At 47.1% G+C, this 20,998-nt stretch overlaps 1 protein-coding gene across 1 annotated transcript in view; it reads left to right on the top strand.

Moving 5' to 3' along the window:
* Window positions 1–20,998, top strand: part of LOC139228278 (uncharacterized) — a 104,867-nt gene that overhangs the window by 53,918 nt on the left and 29,951 nt on the right. The window contains exons 6-8 of the mRNA XM_070859461.1: window positions 2,786–2,859; window positions 3,851–3,958; window positions 14,277–14,369. Coding sequence (XP_070715562.1) covers window positions 2,786–2,859; window positions 3,851–3,958; window positions 14,277–14,369 — 275 coding nt within the window. The remainder of the gene's footprint in view (window positions 1–2,785; window positions 2,860–3,850; window positions 3,959–14,276; window positions 14,370–20,998) is intronic.

Genomic DNA, 20,998 nt, shown 5'->3' with positions numbered 1-20,998 from the left:
CCAGCCAGCCCCGATATCCCCTTGCTCAGTACCTGTACCATCCAATTTAACGTGACCACCCCTCGTCCGGAAAAATCCCTTATCCAGAACAGGCCAGGTCCCGAGGGTTCCGGATAAAGGAGGTTATTTTTTCTTGGAACTTACCAGTGCACTGTCCTGTAAGCTGCACAGTTTTTTTGCCACACCATCAGTAGCCTTGCACACACTTGGGCATCACCTGAACTTTGGCTCTTGCTAACCTGTGCCTGAATCCTCTGACTGACTGACAGGTGACGTGTGTCCCTTGGAGGGAGCGAGTACTCGCCCACGCCGCGTCGGGTAAACGGAAGCTACTTGCCTCGGTTTCTCAGCATGGTGGTGGGTTTTCAGTGCATGCTGGGACAAGCAGTTGACCAAATAAAGAAAATAAATCTTTTGAAGATGTAGCATGAAAGGAGAGGAATCACAAAAAAGAAGTGGTAAGTAGAATGGAGCCATGGATCAGCGAATCGCCGATGTGAATCATGTGGGCTTCAAACAACTGAGCACGTGCAAACTTTGGAGTCAGCCGTTCAGACGATCGGGTAGGAGGGCAGATTCGAAGATCGGCCATGCTTGAATGGCGGAACAGAACAGGCTCGAGGGGGCCATGTGGCCTACTCCTGCTCCTAATTCTTATGTTTCTATGCTCGTGACGATGTAGTTTGTAGTTACCAACCTTGGGAAAACTAGCAAAGGTTGACCACCAACTTCACAAACACTCCGAGAAAGCCGATAGCTCGGACACAGTTCTGAATGTGAAGCTATGTCATATGAAGACAAGGAATTAGACTGAGAGTGCAGTGGGACACCAGCTCGTCATGACGACAGCTGCCGGGATACGAAACATTCCGTTGCTTTGTTGCAGGAACCGGGACTCTCAGAAACCAGCAGCTCATTTTACATTTCTTCTGCTTCAAATATGTGTGCAATAAAAAAAATAGGATAAAGTAACGTGATTGGTTGCAGTTCAACCTTCCAACTGCCTGGTTCTGACCGGCTCCAGTCTCGACCCTCTAAATGAGCTGCGTGGTTTAAACTGACCACCTCGAATTCCAGTGGCTTGTAAGTCACTGACCAGCCGAATGTGGAATGTTGCTGTGTGTGGCAGTGGAATCCACTCCGGTGTAAATGTGTTAGATTGCAATGATGAGCAGTGGCAGTCGAGGCTATTGCAATGTCTCTAGCAGTAATACAGCACGTGGGTGGTTTATAACCGTGTATACTACAGTAATTACATCGGATATACAGCGCAGAAACAGGCCATTCGGCCCAACCGGTCCATGCCGGCGTTTATGCTCCACTCGAGCCTCCTCCCATCTTTCCTCATCTAAATCTATCCACATAACCCTCTATTCCCTTCTCACTAAAATGCTTGTCTAGCCTCCCTCCCCTTCAATGCATCGATACTATTCGCTTCAACCATTCCCTGTGGTAGCAAGTTCCATATTCTCACCACTCTTTAGGTAAAGAAGATTCTTCTGAATTCCCTATTGGATTTCTTGGTGACTATCTTATATTGATGGCCTCTAGTTATGCTCTTCCCCACAAGTGGAAACATTCTCTCTGTATGCACTCTTTCATAATTTTAAAGGAGTTCTATTAGGTCAACCCTTCAGCCGCCTTTTTTCAAGAGAAAAGATACCCCCTTGTAAATCCCCTCTGCATGCTCCCCAGTGCCTCTATATCCTTTTTATAATGTGGTGACCAGAACTGTACGCAGTACTCTGTGTGGCCTAACCAAGGTTCGATACAGGTTTATCTACTCTCTTGTATTCTCACTGATGCATTATTTACAAAAGCAAAATACTGTGGATGCTGGAATCTGAAATAAAAACACAAAATGCTGGAAATCTCAGCGGGCCAGGCAGCACGTGTGGAGAGAGACCCTTCGTCAGAACGGTTGTTGAGCCAAAACGTTAACACTGCGTCATTTACCTCGGGTTACTTCCAACATCCAAGTGCCATCGGAGACGCTCAAATCTTTCTCCCAAGAGGCAGTGAGGGGCCGCTGATGACACACGTGTGTCAGGCCCACCATCTTGGTTTTAGCATTCGGGAGGCTGAGCTTCCAGCCACCCATAGGGGGCAGTAATGACCATGCTGCCTTCCACAGACCTTACTTTGACAATGAACATGGTTCTGGGAAAAATGAAAAAGTTGCAAGTGCGACTGAGCAACTGTGCATATCTTGCATATCTGTAACTACTCCATTCTGGATGAAAATGGCTCTCTTCCAATCCCACTCAATACCTTGCACTTCCATCCACTTTTTACTTTCCAGTCTCTACTGCCTCCTACAGGCGAGCGTATTGACTTCAAAATCCATGGCTTCATCTTCTTATCCCTTATCGACTTGTTCCATCCTACCTCGGTAATCTTCTGTAACCCTTTCCTGATGCACTCGCTCTGCTCTTCCCGCTCTGGATTACAGTTACTGTTAGCATTAGAGCCTCCGCTCTCTGGAATTTGGTTCCTAACCTCTCTGCCTCTCTATTGCATTCCCTTCCTCGCAACCGTTTTCCCCCCCCCACCCCCTCAAAACTTACCTCTTGGTCATCTACCCTAACTCTCCAACTTGCTATTGTGTCCATCACTTGTAAAGTGCTTTGGGATGTTAAATACGTCACTGGTTCTGTATAAATGTTGACTATTACTGTATTAATGAAGGTCTATTGAGATGGTGTGCTTGTCGAATATTTTAAACCACAGTTTAAAAAAAAAAAATTGGAAGCTTGATTAGTGCAAATCTGGTTTCTGGTTTCAGATACTTCCAAGTTGCTTGTTCCAGATGTGACACCAATTGCTTCTTCGCTGCCAGGTTCATCGCTGTGGCAGAAGGTAAGCAAACCTGCTAACACTGTGGTGTTGGTATTATCCAATTGAAAGGTCGCTCTGTGAATCCCAGCAGACTGATGTTTCCGAGGTTTATTCAGTGTCTTTACCATAGTAAAACGTCCTAAGGCGCTTCACGGGAGCGTTATCAAACACAATTTGATACCGAGCCAAATAGGGAGATATTGGGATATTGGGGCAGGTGACCAAAAGCTTGGCTTTAAGGAGAGTCTTTAAAGGGGAAGAAAGAAGCAGAGATGTTTCGGGAGGGAGTTCCAGAGCTTGGGGCCTCGGCAGCTGAAGGCACGGCCACCAATGGTGGAGCGATGAAAATCGAGGCTGCTCGAGAACAGAATTAGAGGAGAGCAGATACCAACATGGGTCAGAGCCGGGTACTTGATCGAGGGAAGAGTTCCCCACCCCCCCCACCCAGCTCCTGTCCTCATCCAATCCTCACATACCCGCAGTCACAGCTGAATGGTGATCTGGGCCGGGAATCTTTCCCCCTCAATCCACAGGTGTTGAACTGTGGCCCTCAGCTGCCCAGGTGAGATCAGCACAAACCAGGGATCAGATCTGGCACTTTTGGTCCGTATAGTTTGGCTGCTCAACGGTAAACTCAACGCGATATGGGAGTGGGGAGAGAGTCATTACATTTCCTCTTGGCCCTTGTGCACGGGAGGGTCCCGCTCCTCGTGCCCCCATCAGACATCTGCCGGAGTGTACGCTGACTTTAGGTAACGGCAGACTTGGCTCTGGGTGTGAAGCACCCCCCCACCCCCAAATCATGGAATGGCCTGCTGACATCCATGGGCAGTACCAGAGGGCATTGGCACCGATGCATCTTGACGCGATGAGTCAAGACAAAGCGGGGAGGAGGGAACAGAATGAAGTGTCCCACCGACAGCGTCAGTCTGTCTCCGTTTGACCTGCTGATTGACCCGTTGTGCTTCTCCAGCACTTTGCATTTTCTTCATCTCCAGTTTCTTTTATTCAGGAAGAAAAATCAGAAGTCTGTTTGAAGAAGACTCCACCACAGACTGTGGAAAAGAATGGTCAGGGAGAAAGTTCTATTGGGCAAATTCCTGTCCGAATTACGGCAAGGGTAAACTGAAAAAAATCTGCTTTAAAGAACATTGCTTTGTTTTTGATATAGCTTGGGTAATAATGAAGGCCTCAACAATGTATAAGGAGAGGCAAAAGTATATATATTCTGGCATTTTATTGTTTAGTCAGCTGTGGGGCAGTGGGTTGCACCCTCGCCTCTGAGTTAGGAGGTTGTGGGTTCAAGTCCCACTCCAGGAACTTGAGCACATAAATCTAGGCTGACACTCCAGTGCAGTGCTACGGGAGTGCTGCACTGTCAGAGGTGCCATCTTTCGGATGAGACGTTAAGCCGAGGCCCCGTCTGCTCTCAGGTGGACGTAAACGATCCCGCGGTACTATTTTGAAGAGCTGGGGGGTTATCCCCGGTGTCCTGGCCAAACAGATTATCTGGTCATTCTTTCATTGCTGTTTGTGGGAGCTTGCTGTGCGCCAACTAGCTGCCGCGATTCCTACATTACAACAGTGACTACACGTCAAAAGTACTTCATTGGCTGTAAAGCGTTTTGGGACATCCTGAGGTTGTGAAAGGTGCGATAGAAGTGCAAGCCATTAAATGTGTTAATATAATCTGTACTTGCACCCAGAGGGGAAAAGACCCAGCATGGTGTAGCACTAAGCCATACAGATGTTGACTCCTACTGATGTACATTTCTATCCCAAGATAGAAACATAGAAAATAGGTGCAGGAGTCGGCCATTCGGCCCTTCGAGCCTGCACCACCATTCAATATGATCATGGCTGATCATTCCTTCAGTACCCCATTCCTGCTTTCTCTCCATACCTCTTGATTCCTTTAGCCGTAAGGGCCACATCTAACTCCTTTTTGAATATATCTAACAAACTGGCATCAACAACTCTCTGCGGTAGGGAATTCCACAGGTTCACAATTGTCTGAGTGAAGAAGTTTCTCCTCATCTCGGTCCTAAATGGCTTACCCCTTATCCTTAGACTGTGTGACCCCTGGTTCTGGACTTCCCCAACATTGGGAACATTCTTCTAATTTGTTCCCCGAGGGTGCTCCTCATGCCGCCCCCCCCACCCCCATGTCACCAATCTTCGTGTGTGAATGTCAACAGAAAGTAATGTCCTACTGTTTGAGGCCATCACATCCTGGTTCATTGTCCTATCCCTGGCCCGGGGAGTTCCACTGCTACCTTGGTTGGGGCCACTGGACCAAGACCTAGCTCTGTCGAGCCCGTGTGGTGGCTGGTGTGCAACGGTCACCACACGTTAAAACAATCCACACACAGGCATCTTCCACCTTTTCAATAGGTAGTTCAGGACCTGGAATATTAGGTCCTTCATTGAAACACCTGTGAACTCATCCCTTTTTGGCGGGGAAGCAAGTCATCCTCGATTCGAGGGACTGCCGATGGTGATGATGTTTGGGGTCAACTAACTCAGCACGGACCAGGAATGGAAACTGTGACCTTTGTGGGCCCTAAGGATCATAGAATCATACAGCACGGAAGGAGGCCATTCTGCCCATCGTGTCTGTGTTGGCTCTTTGAAAGCGCTGTCCGCTTAGACCCACTCCCCTGCTCCTTCCCCATCGCTCTGCAAATTTCTCCTTTTCAAGTATTTATGCAATTCCCTTTTGAAAGTTACTTTTGAATCTGCTTCCTCCACCCTTTCAGGCAGTGCGTTCCGGATCGTAACAACTCGCTGCGTAAAGAAAATTCTCCTCATCTCCCCTCGGGTCCTTTTGCCAATCACTGTGCGCTCTTATTGCCGACTCTCCTGCCAGTGAAAATAATTTCTCCCTATTACTCTTATCAAAACCCTTCATAAATTTGAACACCTCTATTAAATCTCCCCTTAACCTTCACTGCTCGGAGGAGAACAATCTCTAGTCTCTCCACTGAAGTAAGGCACAGAATCACACCGTGTTCTACATTAACCTGCTAAACCAGAAGGGTAACAGATGAATTTGTGTTGTATTTTTGCAATACTGGAGCTTTAGCACTGGATGGCAGTAATGGCTCTCACAACCCATATGCGCCATCTGGTGGTTTGAATCAAGTACTGAAGGATTTAAATAATCTTGAGTTTTTGCTGTTCCGTGTCGAGTGTGGGGGACTTTGTCTGACTGCGCTCAAAATTCCTTTGTGTGCTTTTTAATGGAGTCACTAACCCATTTGTTTTAAACCGGTGTACCAGCTGCATTATGATTGCTGAGAAAGGGGATCTTGCATTACGTTCCAGCACTGTGGAGAACTTAAACCCTGTGGATTTGAGCAGCCATGCTTTATTTTTGGTATATTCCCACAAACATTAGCCAAAGTATGGGAGCATAGGGGGTGGGGGTGTGGCGGGGCGGGGGGAGATGCAAAAAATTTGTTTCACGCAGCGAGTTGTTTCGATATGGAGTGCACTGCCTTAAAGGGTGCTGTAATGTATTTGCTTCATGGGTTCTTTGCTTAAGAGTTCATAGCAACACATTCCTATTAAAAACGAGTTGGTTTATTATCAAAGGTTTAACAATCACACTGCACATTACCCGTTCACCCACCAGGCTCACAGCTACATACCTCATCGTGGTACAACTCGCTGCGTGAAACAAATTATTTGCATCTCCCCCCACCTCCCCACCCCCTACACTCCCATATCTTAGGATAAGGGATAAGCCATTTAGGACTGAGATGAGGAGGAACTTCTTCACTCAGAGTTGTTAACCTGTGGAATTCCCTACCGCAGAAAGTTGTTGATGCCAGTTCATTGGATATATTCAAGAGGGAGTTAGATATGGCCCTTGCGGCTAAAGGGATCAAAGGGTATGGAGAGAAAGCAGGAACGGGGTACTGAAGGAATGATCAGCCATGAACTCATTGAATGGTGGTGCAGGCTCGAAGGGCCGAATGGCCTACTCCTGCACCTATTTTCTATGTTTCTATGGATGACCTAGACCCTACATTGAGTCTTGTGAACATCATGTGGCTGGCTAAGCCAGTCACAATGCTGCAGCTCTGCAACTATTTTAGTTGTGCACTTTGATCACGTGCCCCCTGATTAAAGTGGCGGGGGACACTCCAAAAACTTTTCAAGTGCCCCCTTGTATTTTTTTTTTTGTTGCCACAAAAACACAAGTGCCCTCTGGCTAAAGGGGGAGGGGGCACTAAAACCGACAAACATAGACAAATTAAACTTTAGACACTAACACATCTAATCAAAATTTGGTTGCCGGGGGTGATGATGCATTCCAGTCCCTCCGGTGCCCACCTCTCGCGGAAGGCCGTGAGCGTACCGGTGGACACCGCGTGCTCCATCTCCAGGGACACCCTGGCTCGGATGTACGCACGGAAGAGAGGCAGGCAGTCGGGTTGAACGACCCCCTCGACCGCCCGCTGCCTGGACCGGCTGATGACCCCCTTGGCCGTGCCCAGGAGCAGTCCTACGAGGAGGCCCTGGGACCTGCCCGCTCCCCTCCGCACAGGGTGCCCAAAGATCAGGAGTGTGGGACTGAAGTGCAGCCAGAATTTGAGGAGCAGCCCCTTCAAATAATGGAACAGGGGGCTGCAACCTCACACATTCAGTTAAAAACATTGAACACGGACTCCTCCAGACCGCAGAAATTGCAGGCAGCCTGGGAACCCGTGAACCGACTTAAAAGTTTATTGCACAGGACTGCTCCATGCACCACCCTCCAGGCCAGGTCCACAATAAATAGAGGGAGGACTCCCGCATAGAGTGCACTCCATCGGGGACCCCCGCCGCCTCCGGACAGCACGATGGTGCACCATGGCGTGTCCAGACGGCAGACGAGGGTGGCAAGGTGGAGAGTGTGCAGGAGCAGCCCGTACAGGAAACCCCCTCCACGCAGAACTGAAAGGCACAGAAGAGATTTCCCGGAGGCGGCTCAAGTTGTGAGGCGCTGCAGCTTTACAAACCTGTGAGCATGCCCACAGGTGCATACATTACAGGTGGTGGAAGCAGATTCAGTCGTAACTTTCAAAAGGGAATTGGATTAATACTTGAAAAGGAACACATTGCAGGGCTATAGGGACAGCAGGGGAGTGGGACTAATTGGATAGCTCTTCCAAAAAGCTGGCACGATGGGCCGAATGGCCTCTTTTGCTGTGCTGTATGATTCTATATGATGAGTGGATTGAAGCTGAAGTGACTGTGGTGTGTGCACTTTCTTGACGTGCGAATGGGCTGTGTCATGTCAGCTGTGGCCCAGTGAGCAGTACCCTCACCTCCAGGGACTTGAGCACCGAAATCGAGGCTTACACGCCAGTGCAGTGCTGAGGGAGTGCTGCGCTGTCGGAGGTGCCGTCTTTCAGATGAGGCATTAAACTGAGGCCCCGTCTGCTCTCTCAAATGGACGTAAAAATCCTATAGCACTATTTTGATGAAGAGCAGGGGAGTTATCCCCGGTGCCTTGGCCAATATTTAGCCCTCAATCAACATAACAAAAAAAAAACAGATTATTTGGTCATTATCACATTGCTGTTTTTGGGAGCTTGCTGTGCACAAATTAGTTGCCACGTTTCCTACATTACAACAGTGACTACACTTCAAAAAATAGGTAATTGGCTGTAAAGCGATTTGGGACATCGTGAAAGGTGCCCTATAAATGCAAGTTTTTTGACACGATGTGTGTCCATGCCCATAATTCGGATTGTGAGGGGCTGGGTAGGGACCTATCTGATTTGTTCATTTAATTTACGTGACATAAAAGACCACCTCCAAGTGTACGGATCTGTGGGTTAACCCCTGGCCTTCCACCTCTGGGAGCAGGGTACAATTCCAGCTCGGGCTGTTTACTGGCTGGCTGGGTAATCGCAATCCAGCTTCTCGTGGGCCCAAAACTCTCCCAAATTGACGAGCTCTCTTCAAGAAGTCAAAGGGCGGCCAGTGTGGGAAATGGGGAAAAATGTCACGGTGCAGTTGAGATTTCACTTCTGAAGTCAGGACGGAGGCACATTGTTGGGCCAAAAGTGGACCCGGCCTTGGGCCGTTTGATAGCATTAACGCGCTTTACCTTCCCGAGCACTTCAAAAAAAAAAGTGCCACAATGCATTACATTTATAGTCACACCCAGCCTAATGTTGCCATCATGTTCCCGAAGCAACCCGTTTCAATATCTCAATATTTTAATATTAATTATGAAACATTTAAAAATATTGTATTCTTTTAGCAGACTGTCCACAATTACAATGGTTCCTAAAATTAAACCATTGGTGGAAAATCACATCCATGTTTCCAGCATTTTATATAAAGAAAGACTTGCATTTATATAGTGCCTTTCACGACCACCAGATGTCCCAAAGCACTTTACAGCCAGTGAAGCACCTTTGTAATGTGGGAAACGCAGCAGCCAATTTGTGCACAGCAAGCTCCCACAAACAGCGATGAGATGATGACCAGATAATCTGCTTTAGTGATGTTGATTGGTCAGGACACCAGGGATAACTCCCCTTCTCTTCGAAATAGTGCCATGGGATTTTTTTACGTCTACCTGAGAGAGCCGACAAGGTCTTGGTTTAATGTCTCATCCGAAAGTCAGCATCTCCGACAGTGCAGCACTCCGTCAGCACTGCACTGGGACAATCAGCCTAGATTTTTATGCTCAAGTCTCTGGAGTGGGACTTGAACCCACGCCCTTCTGACTCAGAAGCGAGTGTGCTACCCACTGAGCCACAGCTGACTCTCCACTTCAAGCACTGGCTGTGCTTTCCTTCACTATTATAACCTGGCTAATTTATCCATTTCATTGCCTGCTCTGCCGAGAACTGGGAACAGATGGGTCTGAACTCAGCAAGAAAACTTGGCAACAAAATTGTTTGCAACCTTGAAGGGAAAAAAATTGCAGGGTAGTGTGGAAAAAGCAGGGAGTGGGACTACTTGGACAGCTCTTTCAAAGAGCTGGCACGGACGCGATGGGCCGAATGGCCTCCTTCTGTGCCATATCGTTAAACATAAGAACTTAAGAAATAAGAGCAGGAGTAGGCCATAAGGCCCCTCGAGCCTGCTCTGCCATTCAATAAGATCATGGCTGATCTGACCATGGACTCAGCTCCACTTCCCTGCCCGCTCTGCATAACCCCTCATCCCCCCCCCACCCCATCGCTCAAGAAACTGCCTCTTTCGGTCTCAAATTTATTTAATGTTCCAACTTCCACAGCTCTCTGAGGCAGTGATGATTCTCTAACGTGGAGTCCTGAGGGCAAAGGTCAAATCCTACCGCCAGTTTTTCTCCTTTTAATTCTTTATCGTCTCTGCAGCAGTGCCTCCCCCAGACGGCTGCTATTCACACATAGCCACGATGGTGATTGCTGGCTGGCTGTTCGACCTGTGAAAGGCATCACATCCAGGAACCTGAACCTGTCCTTGCCTGTGCCCCCAAACACACACTGTCAGCAAGAGTCACTGAGTAGTGATCAGGAGCCAAAGTCCTGGCCCATTACTCCCCCCGGCCCCCCCCCCAATCTGAAGGCACTGAGATATGATTCCAATCTTTTAGGTCCACCCGAGAGAGCAGACTTGGTTTAACGTCTCATATAAAAGCTTCCAATACTTGCCATTCATTGGGTGGTCCACGTTCCTTCAGTATGTCCATCATCACCATAGGCAGTCTCTCGATTCGAGGATGACTTGCTTCCACGTCAATAAGTTCACAGGTGTTTCAATGAAGGACCTGACATTCCAGGTCCCGAACTATGTGTTGAAGGGTGGAAGATGCCTGTGCGTGGATTTTTTTTAACGTGTGGTGGCCGTTGCACACCAGCCCACCACACGGGCTTGACAGAGCTAGGTCTTGGTCCAGTGGCAAGGATTAACCTAGACGACTGGAGACCAGCTCTGTTGCACGGACCTAGTGCGCACACACATCGCAGTGTGGGCTGGGCCCGTGTGTCAGTATGAAGAAAGTATAGAGCCAGCGGAACTCCCATCAGTGGGAGTGGAGTCCCAAAGTGGAGCCTTTCCTGTACCTGTGAACCACCCCAACTCCAGAGTGATGGTCCCACAGGGTGACAAGTCGGTCTGCTCGCTAATGAGATCCACGGCACACTTGGGGATTCCTTTTTGCCGGCAACCTCAGGTTGGATCTAATTAAAAAAGAACAGGAGAACCTGAGGCAACCCTGGTTCGAATCCCCTATCCGCCATTAGGGCAAACGTTAATTCATTTTTGAATTATTAAATCTCGAAATACCTTTCACATTCGAGCCAGCAATTACCATTGTAACTTGTGTGTGAATAATATCGTAAAATGTAAAAGTCTGTAAATTCCAGTTGGCAGATGAATGATTAATAGGTTCGTATGATGTTCCTATGTGAGCTATTTTAACACGGGTGTTAACCGGTTTGTTTTAAATGGGTTAATTCCTCAGCTAAAATACTGGACAGAAGACTGTCAGATAAACATGGTTAAGTATTCATCGCTTCTAATAAAGAAAAAAAAGACTTGCATTTATATAGCACTTTTAATGACCACCGGATGCCTCAAAACGTTTTACAGCGAATTTGGAGTGTACTCATTGTTGTAATGCAGGAAACACGGCAGCCAATTTGCACACAGCAAGCTCCCACACACAGCAATGTGTAATAATGATCATACAATCTGTTTTAGTGACGTTGATTGAGGGATAAATTTTGGCCAGGACACTGGGGATAACTCCCCTGCTCTTCTTCGAAATAGTGCGATGGGATCTTTTACGTCCACCTGACAGAACAGATGGGACCTCAGTTTAATGTCGCACCTCCGACAGTGCAGCACTCCCTCAGCACTGCACTGGAGTGTCGGCCTAGATTTATGTGCTCAAGTCTCTGGAGTGGGACTTGAATCCACAACCTTCTGACTCGTAGGCGAGAGTGATACCCACTGTGATATAATGACCAATGGGAGTTTCTAGGCTTGGAACCAAAATTAACTTTTTTCTGAATTAATTAAAATTTCTTTCCAACTTAAAAAAAAAAACGGGCATACAATATGTGACTTTAATAAAGCATTAACGTCTTATTCATTTACTGTATCCTTTGGCCCCTGCTTTCTCCCCTCCTCGAGATAACGCTGGCCCGTGCTGGGGTATGGTTCTGCTGGCACTGGTATCCTGCCAGTACCTTACACAAGTGACTAACATATGAATAGTCAGCCGCGGCAGGCTGTTCAACTGTGGCTGGCAACACAGGGCACCCAGTGTGGATAGTCTCCTATGTTTGCTGTTTGTGGGATCTTGCTGTGCACAGATTTGCTGCCGCGTTTCCTGTATTGCAGCAGTGGCTGCACTTTGGCTGGCTGTAAAGATTGGCCATGACCTTATTGAATGGTGGAGCAGGCTCTAGGGGCCAAATGGCCTACTCCCGCTCCTATTTCTTATGTTCTTATGTAAAGCTCTATGGGATATCCTGAGATTGCTAAAAACGCCATATAAAGTTTGTTCGTTCTTTGATACTGGTCCCTTTTTTTAAGAATTGTATCTTGTGCAAGTGACCTGACCCTGACATGTTGGGGAAGTGAAGGCCCACAGCTGGCACTTGCTGAATCCAGAATACTGGGCATTCGTTTAAACGGCACAGCTTTAGGGCTGTGGGGAAAGGGCAGGGGCGTGGGACTAATTTGACAGGCACGATGGGCCGAATGGCCCCCTGTGCTGTGTCGCTGTGTCGTTCCATGTGTGGACATCAATTAAGGGCAGGAACAAGCTCAACGATGATCTTCAACATCAGATGTGCGGTGAACTGAAAAAATTCAATTCAGTTGGTAATGGGTATTTAAGGAGGTGCAGATTTGTGCTGTACATTGACGTCGGAACATTCCGGGATGAGAGAAGACCATTTGTCCTATTGAATCTCGTCCCTCTAGTACCCTAATTCTCCCAGTCATGGATCCAACTGCATAGGATTACATAGGATATACGGCACGGCAACAGGCCATTCAGCCCAAGCAGTTCATGCCAGCATTTATGCTCCACTCGAACAACCTCCTGTTTTTCCTCAGCATAATCCTCTATTCCCTTTGCCCTCATTTGCTTGTCGTCTCCTCCTCACCACCACCACCACCATGATGATGATGATGATGATGTCTGGGGGGCAGTGCTGTGCGGTGAGGACAAGCTTGTGGAGGGCCTTTGTCTTACTGATGTCCAGCCTCCCCTTATCGCTTCAACCACTCCCTGTGGTAGCGAGTTCCACATTCTCATCACTCTTTGGGTAAATAAGTACCCTCTGAATTCCCTATTTAATTTCTTGGTGACTATCTTACATTGATGGCCTCTAGTTTATGCTCTTCCCCACAAGTAGAAACACACTCTCTGTAGCCACTCTGTCAAAACCTTTCATGATTTTAGCGACCTCTATTACATCACCCCTCAGCCTTTTTCAAGAGAAAAAAGACCGAACCTGCCCATCCAAAACTACATTTATAATGGCCCTGGTGTCTCTGCAGGTACAACTTCCGAAATCCGGAATCCTCGGGACTGAATCCATGCCGGTTTTTGAGCATCGAGGTTCGAAATCGAGGTAAAACCCGAAATCAGGCATGGATTTGATCGAGGATTCCGGATTTCCAACTATTGATTTTCTTACCTGAAATCCGGAATCCTTGACCGAATCCGTGCCAGATTTTGGACCTCCCCGCTCGCCGATTCCCACCGATCCTCCATTCCTTGCTGCCCGCCGGCGCTGTGCTTTTTACCGGTTTCCTCATCCCTCACTGCCTGATGTCGCCAGCTTGGCCGTCTCAAATGTCCAATTTTCGGGCAATTCCAGGTTTCGGAGTTCCGGATTCAGGACGTTGCATCTGTACTACTTTGCCTGACGGATTATTCCAAATATATGGTCAACCTTTAAGAAAACACTTCCTACTCTATGACCTGGATAGATGCTGCCCGTATCCATTTCAGGTCATGTACTCATAGCCAACAAAGACTCTTCCTATCTGTCTTGGATGGATTCAAACCCTAGATCCTGGAAATGAATGGAAACATCTAATATATCCGTGCCCCACCCAGTCCCTTGCATCTGTGCTTGATGTCAGAGGTGTAATTGCCTGAGAGGGTGGTGGAGGCAGATTCAATCGTGGCTTCCAAAAGGGAGTTGGATAAGTACCTGAAGGAAAAGAATTTTCAGGGCTATGGGGAAAGGGTGGGGGAGTGGGACTAGCTGAAGTGCTCTTGCAGAGAGCCGGCACAGGCTCGACCGGCCGAATGGCCTCGTGTGCTGTAACCATTCCATGATTCTATTTTATTCGTTAGGACTGTGGTTGGCAGGAGAGGGAGGTGAGCAAAAAAGAAAATGCTGAAATTTTCGACAAACTGAAATACCCCGCGATGATGACGATCCCTGACCCCTGACGGTTTGTTCCTTTTGCAGATTGATGGAGTTGGTAGAACGTCGGGAAGCTTTATTGTACCACAGACAGATCCTTCGAGGGGGCCACCGGTTAAAAGGCAAAAAACCGAGCAGGTGAGCAAACCAGTGCAGCTTTGGAACTCCGATTGTTACCAGACCCCATTTTTGTCCCATGGCTGGCTTTCTCTCTCTTTCTCTGTTTTTGCTCTTTGCCACCAATGTTCTCCTCTTGGCTTTCTCTCCTGCCGTCTTTGATGGGCGACAGTCCCATCACCACAGAGTGTCCCCTCGTTCCATCGCCGACTGACGATGGCCGTGTGCGCGTTGCTGCTGTGGACAGCGTTAGACATGGCTGTGGCTTTGAATATTGACTGATCCCAAATAAATAATAGCCATGTTGATAAAAGTCTGGGTAGTGCCCACACATGGAGCTGGACCCTGAAAGTAGACAATAGTCTCAGAAGAAAGAAAGAAAGAACTTGCATTTATATAGCGCCTTTCATGACCACTGGCTGTCTCAAAGCACTTTACAGCCAATGAAGTACTTTCGAAGTGCAGTCACCGTTGTAATGTGGGAAACGCGGCAACAAACTTGCGCACAGCAAGCTCCCACAAACAGCAATGGGAATGATTCGGGGGAGGGGGAGCTGGCAGAGCTTGACTGACACGACGTGGGGGCGGGGCTTGACAGACGCATGTGCAAAAAAAGTGCAGTACAAATAGTTACATCGTTTACTTGCAGACGTTTCAAAATGCTCCCAGCCACAGACTGCATTTATTTGAATGACCGCACCATCTAAAAATATTTCCAATCTAGCTGCTATCCACACGTTTTAATCACAGTACATGCTGCATCCCAAACACCAAGGAACTGTTGGTGACTCACAAATCATTCACCCAGGCACTAGTGTCCAGGCTTTTAGCACTGGTTCCTACATCACCTTTAAAGTTTCAGTAAGAATGTCAGGCGCACTGCTATTCAATGCCATTTGTTAACAACCTTTTGTGGGTTTTAAAAAATTCTGATCTCATGGACATTAAAAAGAAAATCTTTGTCTTTGACTTCCTCCTTAAGGTAGTGTGGCACAGGCCATGTTACCCACCGGTACATGACCCAAATAGTCATTATTCACATGGAAGATACAGATTTTTGAACGATAAGGGAGTGAAGGGTTATGGGGAGCGGGCAGGGAAGTGGAGTTGAGGCCAAGATCACATCAAATGGCCTACTCCTGCTCCTAGTTCTTATGTTCTTATGGGAGCTTCGACAACGAGAGCTGCCAAGCTTTATGACAAGGGGAGGGGGACACCATAGTTGAGCGCAATTTCCGTCTTTGCAACACACAGTGCAAGGGATGAGGGGAGACTGGAGAAGCCGGGATTATTCTCTTTGGAGCAGGGAAGGTTAAGGGGAGATTTAACAAAGGTGTTCAAAATTATGAGGGGTTCTGATAAGAGTACGTCGGGAGAAACTGTTTCCACTGGCAGGGGAGGTCAGTAACCAGAGGACACAGATTTAAGATAATTGCCAAAAGAACCAGGGGAAATTAAATTTGTTTTTTTTAACGCAGCGAAAAATCTGGAATGCCTTAAAGGGCAGTGGAAACATAGAAACATAGAAAATAGGTGCAGGAGTAGGCCATTCGGCCCTTCGAGCCTGCACCACCATTCAATAAGATCATGGCTGATCATTCCCTCAGTACCCTTTTCCTGCTTTCTCTCCATACCCCTTGATCCCCTTAACCGTAAGGGCCATATCTAACTCCCCCTTGAATATATCCAATGAACTGGCATCAACAACTCTCTGCGGCAGGGAATTCCACAGGTTAACAACTCTGAGTGAAGAAGTTTCTCCTCATCTCAGTCCTAAATGGCCTACCCCTTATCCTAAGACTCTGTCCCCTGGTTCTGGACTTTACCAACATCGGGAACATTCTACCCGCATCTAACCTGTCCAGTCCCGTCAGAATCTTACACGCTTCTATGAGATCCCCTCTCATCCTTCTAAACTCCAGTGAATAAAGGCCCAGTTGATCCATATGACAGTCCAGCCATCCCTGGAATTAGTCTGATGAACCTTCGCTGCACTCCCTCAATAGCAAGAACGTCCTTCCTCAGATTAGGCGACCAAAACTGAACATAATATTCCAGGTGAGGCCTCACCAAGGCCCTGTACAACTGCAGTAAGACCTCCCTGCTCCTATACTCAAATCCCCTAGCTATGAAGGCCAACATACCATTTGCCGCCTTCACCGTCTGCTGTACCTGCATGTCAACTTTCAATGACTGATGAACCATGACATCCAGGTCTCGTTGCACCTCCCCTTTTCCTAAGCAGCCGCCATTCAGATAATATTCTGCCTTGGTGTTTTTGCCCCCAAAATGGATAACCTCACATTTATCCACATTATACTGCATCTGCCATGCATTTTGTCCACTCGCCTGCAGTCTCTTAGTGTCCCCCTCACAGCTCACACTGCCACCCAGCCTAGTGTCATCTGCAAACTTGGAGATATTACACTCAATTCCTTCATCCAAATCATTTAATGTATATTGTAAAGAGCTGGGGTCCCAGCACTGAGCCCTGAGGCACTCCACTAGTCACTGCCGGCTATTCTGAAAAGGGCCCGTTTATCCCGACTCTCTGCTTCCTGGCTGCCAACCAGTTCTCTATCCACGTCAGTACATTACCCCTAGTACCATGTGCTTTGATTTTGCACACCAATCTCTTGTGCGGGACCTTGTCAAAAGCAGATTGAATAGTAACTTTCAAAAGGAAGTGGATATATGCTTGAAAAGGACAAATTTGCAGAGCTATGGGGAAAGAGCGGGGGAGTGGGACTAATTGGATCACTCTTTCAATCAGATGGCACAGGCACGATGGGCCAAATGGCCTCCTTCGGTGACATCCGCATGTGCCCATTTCCAACAGGGGTCACTGGATAATGACCTACAGCAGGAATTCTTGCCCGATTTCCTCTTCCCGAACCCAGGAGTAAAAGCTGAGGCAAACTGTACAGCTCTGATTGCGCAGACAAGGACTGACTCGAAGCTGGGGTTTGTTCTGACTCAGCTACTGAATGTCTTAACCAGGTCAGTCACCAGGAGGAGCTGCAGCTCCAGTATTTCCAAAGCGTGGAACATTGCAAAGCTGAAATTGGGAAAGGAATTGCAACTGATGAGGCAGAATTCTTTGCACTATTTGGAACAGCAAAGATTGCCCACGGCTCCTCTTTATTATCAAATGTTACTGAAACCTCACCCTCTAATGTGCCAGCCGTGGCTCAGTGGGCAGCACCCTCGCCTCTGAGTCAGAAGGTTGTGGGTTCAAGTCCCACTCCAGGTACTCGAGCACTTAAATCCAGGCTGACACTCCAGTGCAGTGCTGAGGGAGTGCTGCACTGTCAGAGGTGCAGTCTTTCGGATGAGACGTTAAACCGAGGTCCCATCTGCTCTCTCAGGTGGACGTAAAAGATCCCAATGGCGCTATTTCGAAGAAGAGCATGGGAGTTATCCCCAGTGTCCTGGCCAATATTTATCCCTCAATCAACACAACAGAGATTATCTGGTCATTATCACATTGCTGTTTGTGGGAGCTTGCTGTGCACAATTTGGCTGCCACGTTTCCTACATTACAAGTGACTACACTTCAATAAGTACTTCATTGGCTGTAAAGCACTTTGAGACGTCCACTAGTCGTGAAGGGTGCTATATAAATGCAGGTCTTTTTATACCTAATCATGCACTGTTTCGGCTCCGAAACCGGACATTCCAACCAAACCGGCCCAAGAGATGCGAAACACTGCGCGAGAGTCTGAGGGAGCCAAGGAAGCCAGCATTGCTCACGGTGGGAGTGAGCTCCTTGTTGTAAATGGGTGCAGGTCATCCTAATCAACAGGCAAACCAAGCTTTCAGCAAGTTTACAACCAAGGCACTCATTTCTGTTGCAACTATTAGAGTGCCATCTGTCTGCAAGGTGATCACTTTGTTCCTTTTTTAGAAACCAGCTTTCTACTTCCCCCTGACGTCTAAATAGATGCATTTAAAGAGGAAAGCACGAGAGGGGGGTGGTGGGGGAAGAAAATGGAAGGAGCTGCTGATAGGGTGAGATGAAGAGGGGTGGGAGCAGGCTCGTGTGGAGGAGAAAATTGCGGGGCTAAGGGGAAAGAGCCAGGGGGAGTGGGACTAATTGGATCGCTCTTTCAAAGAGCCGGCACAGGCATGATGGGCCGAATGGCCTCTAATTATATGCACCTGAGAGTATACTCACAGGTTGGTAGAGCTATTGAGTTGTGAGTGGCTTAGCCAGTCACATGATGTTCAATAAGACTCAATAAAACCCCAGCCAGTTGGGTTCGGACGATCCACGATGAGGTATGCAGTTGTGAGCCTGATGGATGAACTGGGTATGTGTAGTGTGATTGATAAACCTTTGCTAATAAACCAACTCTTAATAGCAATGTGTTGCTATAAATTATTAAGCAAAGAACCCATGAACACAAGAAATAGGAGCAGGAGTTGGCCATTTGACCCCCTGAGCCTGCTGAGCCATTTAATAAGATCATGGCTGATCTGATCATGGACTCAGTTCCACTTCCCTGCCCGTTCCCCATAACCCTTTATTCCCTTATTGCTCAAAAATCTGTCTATCTCTGCCTTAAATATATTCAATGACCCAGCCTCCAAAGCTCTCTGGGGCAGAGAATTCCACAGATTTACAACCCTCAGAGAAGAAAATCCTCCTCATCTCAGTTTTAAATGGGCAGCCCCTTATTCTGAGACTATCCCCCTAGTTTTAGTTTCCCCTATGAGTGGAAATATCCTCTCTGTATCCATCTTGTCGAGCCTTCTCATTATCTTGTATGTTTCGATAAGATCCCCTCCAATGAGTATAGTCCCAACCTACTCAACCTATCTTCAGAAGTCAACCCCATCTTCTCCAGAATCAACCTAGTGAACCTACTGTAAACAGCCTCCAATGCAAGTATATCCTTCCTTATATACGGAGATCAAAACTGTACACACTACTCCAGGTGTGGCCTCACTAATATCCTGTACAGTTGTAGCAGCACTTCTCTGCTTTTATACTCTATACCCCTTGCAATAAAGGCCAACATTCCATTTGCCTTCCTGATTACTTGCTGTTCCTGCATACTAACTTTTGGTGTTTCATGCACAAGGACCCCCAGGTCCCCCTGTACTGGAGCACTTTGCAATTTTTCTCCATTTAAATTAGAATTTGCTTTTCTATTTTTTTTCTGCCAAAGTGGATAACCTCACATTTTCCTACTTTATAGTCCATCTGCCAATTTTTGCCCACTCACTTAGTCTGTCTATATCACTTTACAGGTTTTTTGTGTCCTCCTCACAATTTGCTTTCCCACCCATCTTTGTATCGTCAGGAAACTTAGCTACATTACACTCGGTCCCTTCATCCAAGTCATTAATATAGATTGTAAATAGTTGAGGCCCCAGCACCGATCCCTGCGGCACCCCACTAGTTACTGTTTGCCAACTGGAAAATGACCCGTTTATCCCGAATCTCTGTTTTCTGTTAGTTAGCCAATCCTCAATCCAAGCTAATATATTACCCCCAACCCCGTGAACTTTTATCCTTTGCAGTAACCTTTTATGTGGCACCTTATCGAATGCCTTCTGGAAATCCAAATACACCACATTCACTGGTTCCCCCTTATCCACCCTACAAATTACATCCTCAAAGAACTCCAGCAAATTTGTCGAACGTGATTTCCTTTTCATAAAACCATGCTGATTCTGCTTGATTGAATTATGCTTTACTAAATGTCCTGCTACTGCTTCCTTAATAATGGACTCCAGCATTTTCCCAACGACAGATGTTAGGCTAACCAGTCTATAGTTTCCTGCTTTCTGTCTGCCTCCTATTTTACATACGGGCGTTGCATTTGCAGTTTTCCAATCTGTTGGGACCGCCCCAGAATCCAGGGAATTTTGATAGATTACAACCAATGCATCCACTATCTCTGCAGCCACTTCTTTTAGGACCCTAGGATGCAAGCCATCAGGTCCAGGGGACTTTTAGTCCCATTATTTTACCGAGTACTACTTCTTTAATGATAGTGATTGTATTAAATTCCTCCCCCCCCCCCCCCTCCCACTGCCTCCTATAGCCCCTTGATTATCCCCTATTGGGATGTTTTAGTGTCTTCTACTGTGAAGACTAATACAAAATATTTGTTCAATGTCTCTGCCATTTCCATTCCCCATTATTAATTCCCCAGTCTTGTCCTCATGGGGACCAACATTTACTTTAGCCACTCTTTTTTCCTTTTTATGTACCTGTAGAAACTCTTACTATCTGTTTTTATATTTCGTGCTAGTTTACTTTCATAATCTATATTCCCTCTCTTTTATTTTTTTAATTGTTCTTTGCTGGCTTTTAAAAGTTTCCCAATCCTCTGGCCTCCCACTAGTCTTGGCCACATTGTATGCCCTTGTTTTCAATTTGATACCATCTCTTATTTCCTTGGCTGGCCACAGATGGTTATCCCTTCTCTTGCAGTCTTTCCTTCTCATTGGGATATATTTTTGTTGAGAGTTATGAAATGTCTGCCACTGCTCATCACCCGTCCCACACTTTAATCTTTTTTCCCAGTCCACTTTAGCCAACTCTGCCTTCATAGCTTTGTAGTCTCCTTTGTTTAAGCTTCGGACACTGGTTTGAGATCCAACTTTCTCACCCTCCAACTGAATTTGATATTCAA

This window comes from Pristiophorus japonicus, chromosome 17, assembly GCF_044704955.1.
Source record: "Pristiophorus japonicus isolate sPriJap1 chromosome 17, sPriJap1.hap1, whole genome shotgun sequence".
Lineage (NCBI taxonomy): Eukaryota > Metazoa > Chordata > Chondrichthyes > Pristiophoridae > Pristiophorus > Pristiophorus japonicus.
The sequence above is the reverse complement of the archived record's forward strand: the minus strand, read 5'-3'. Positions and strand labels throughout refer to the sequence as shown.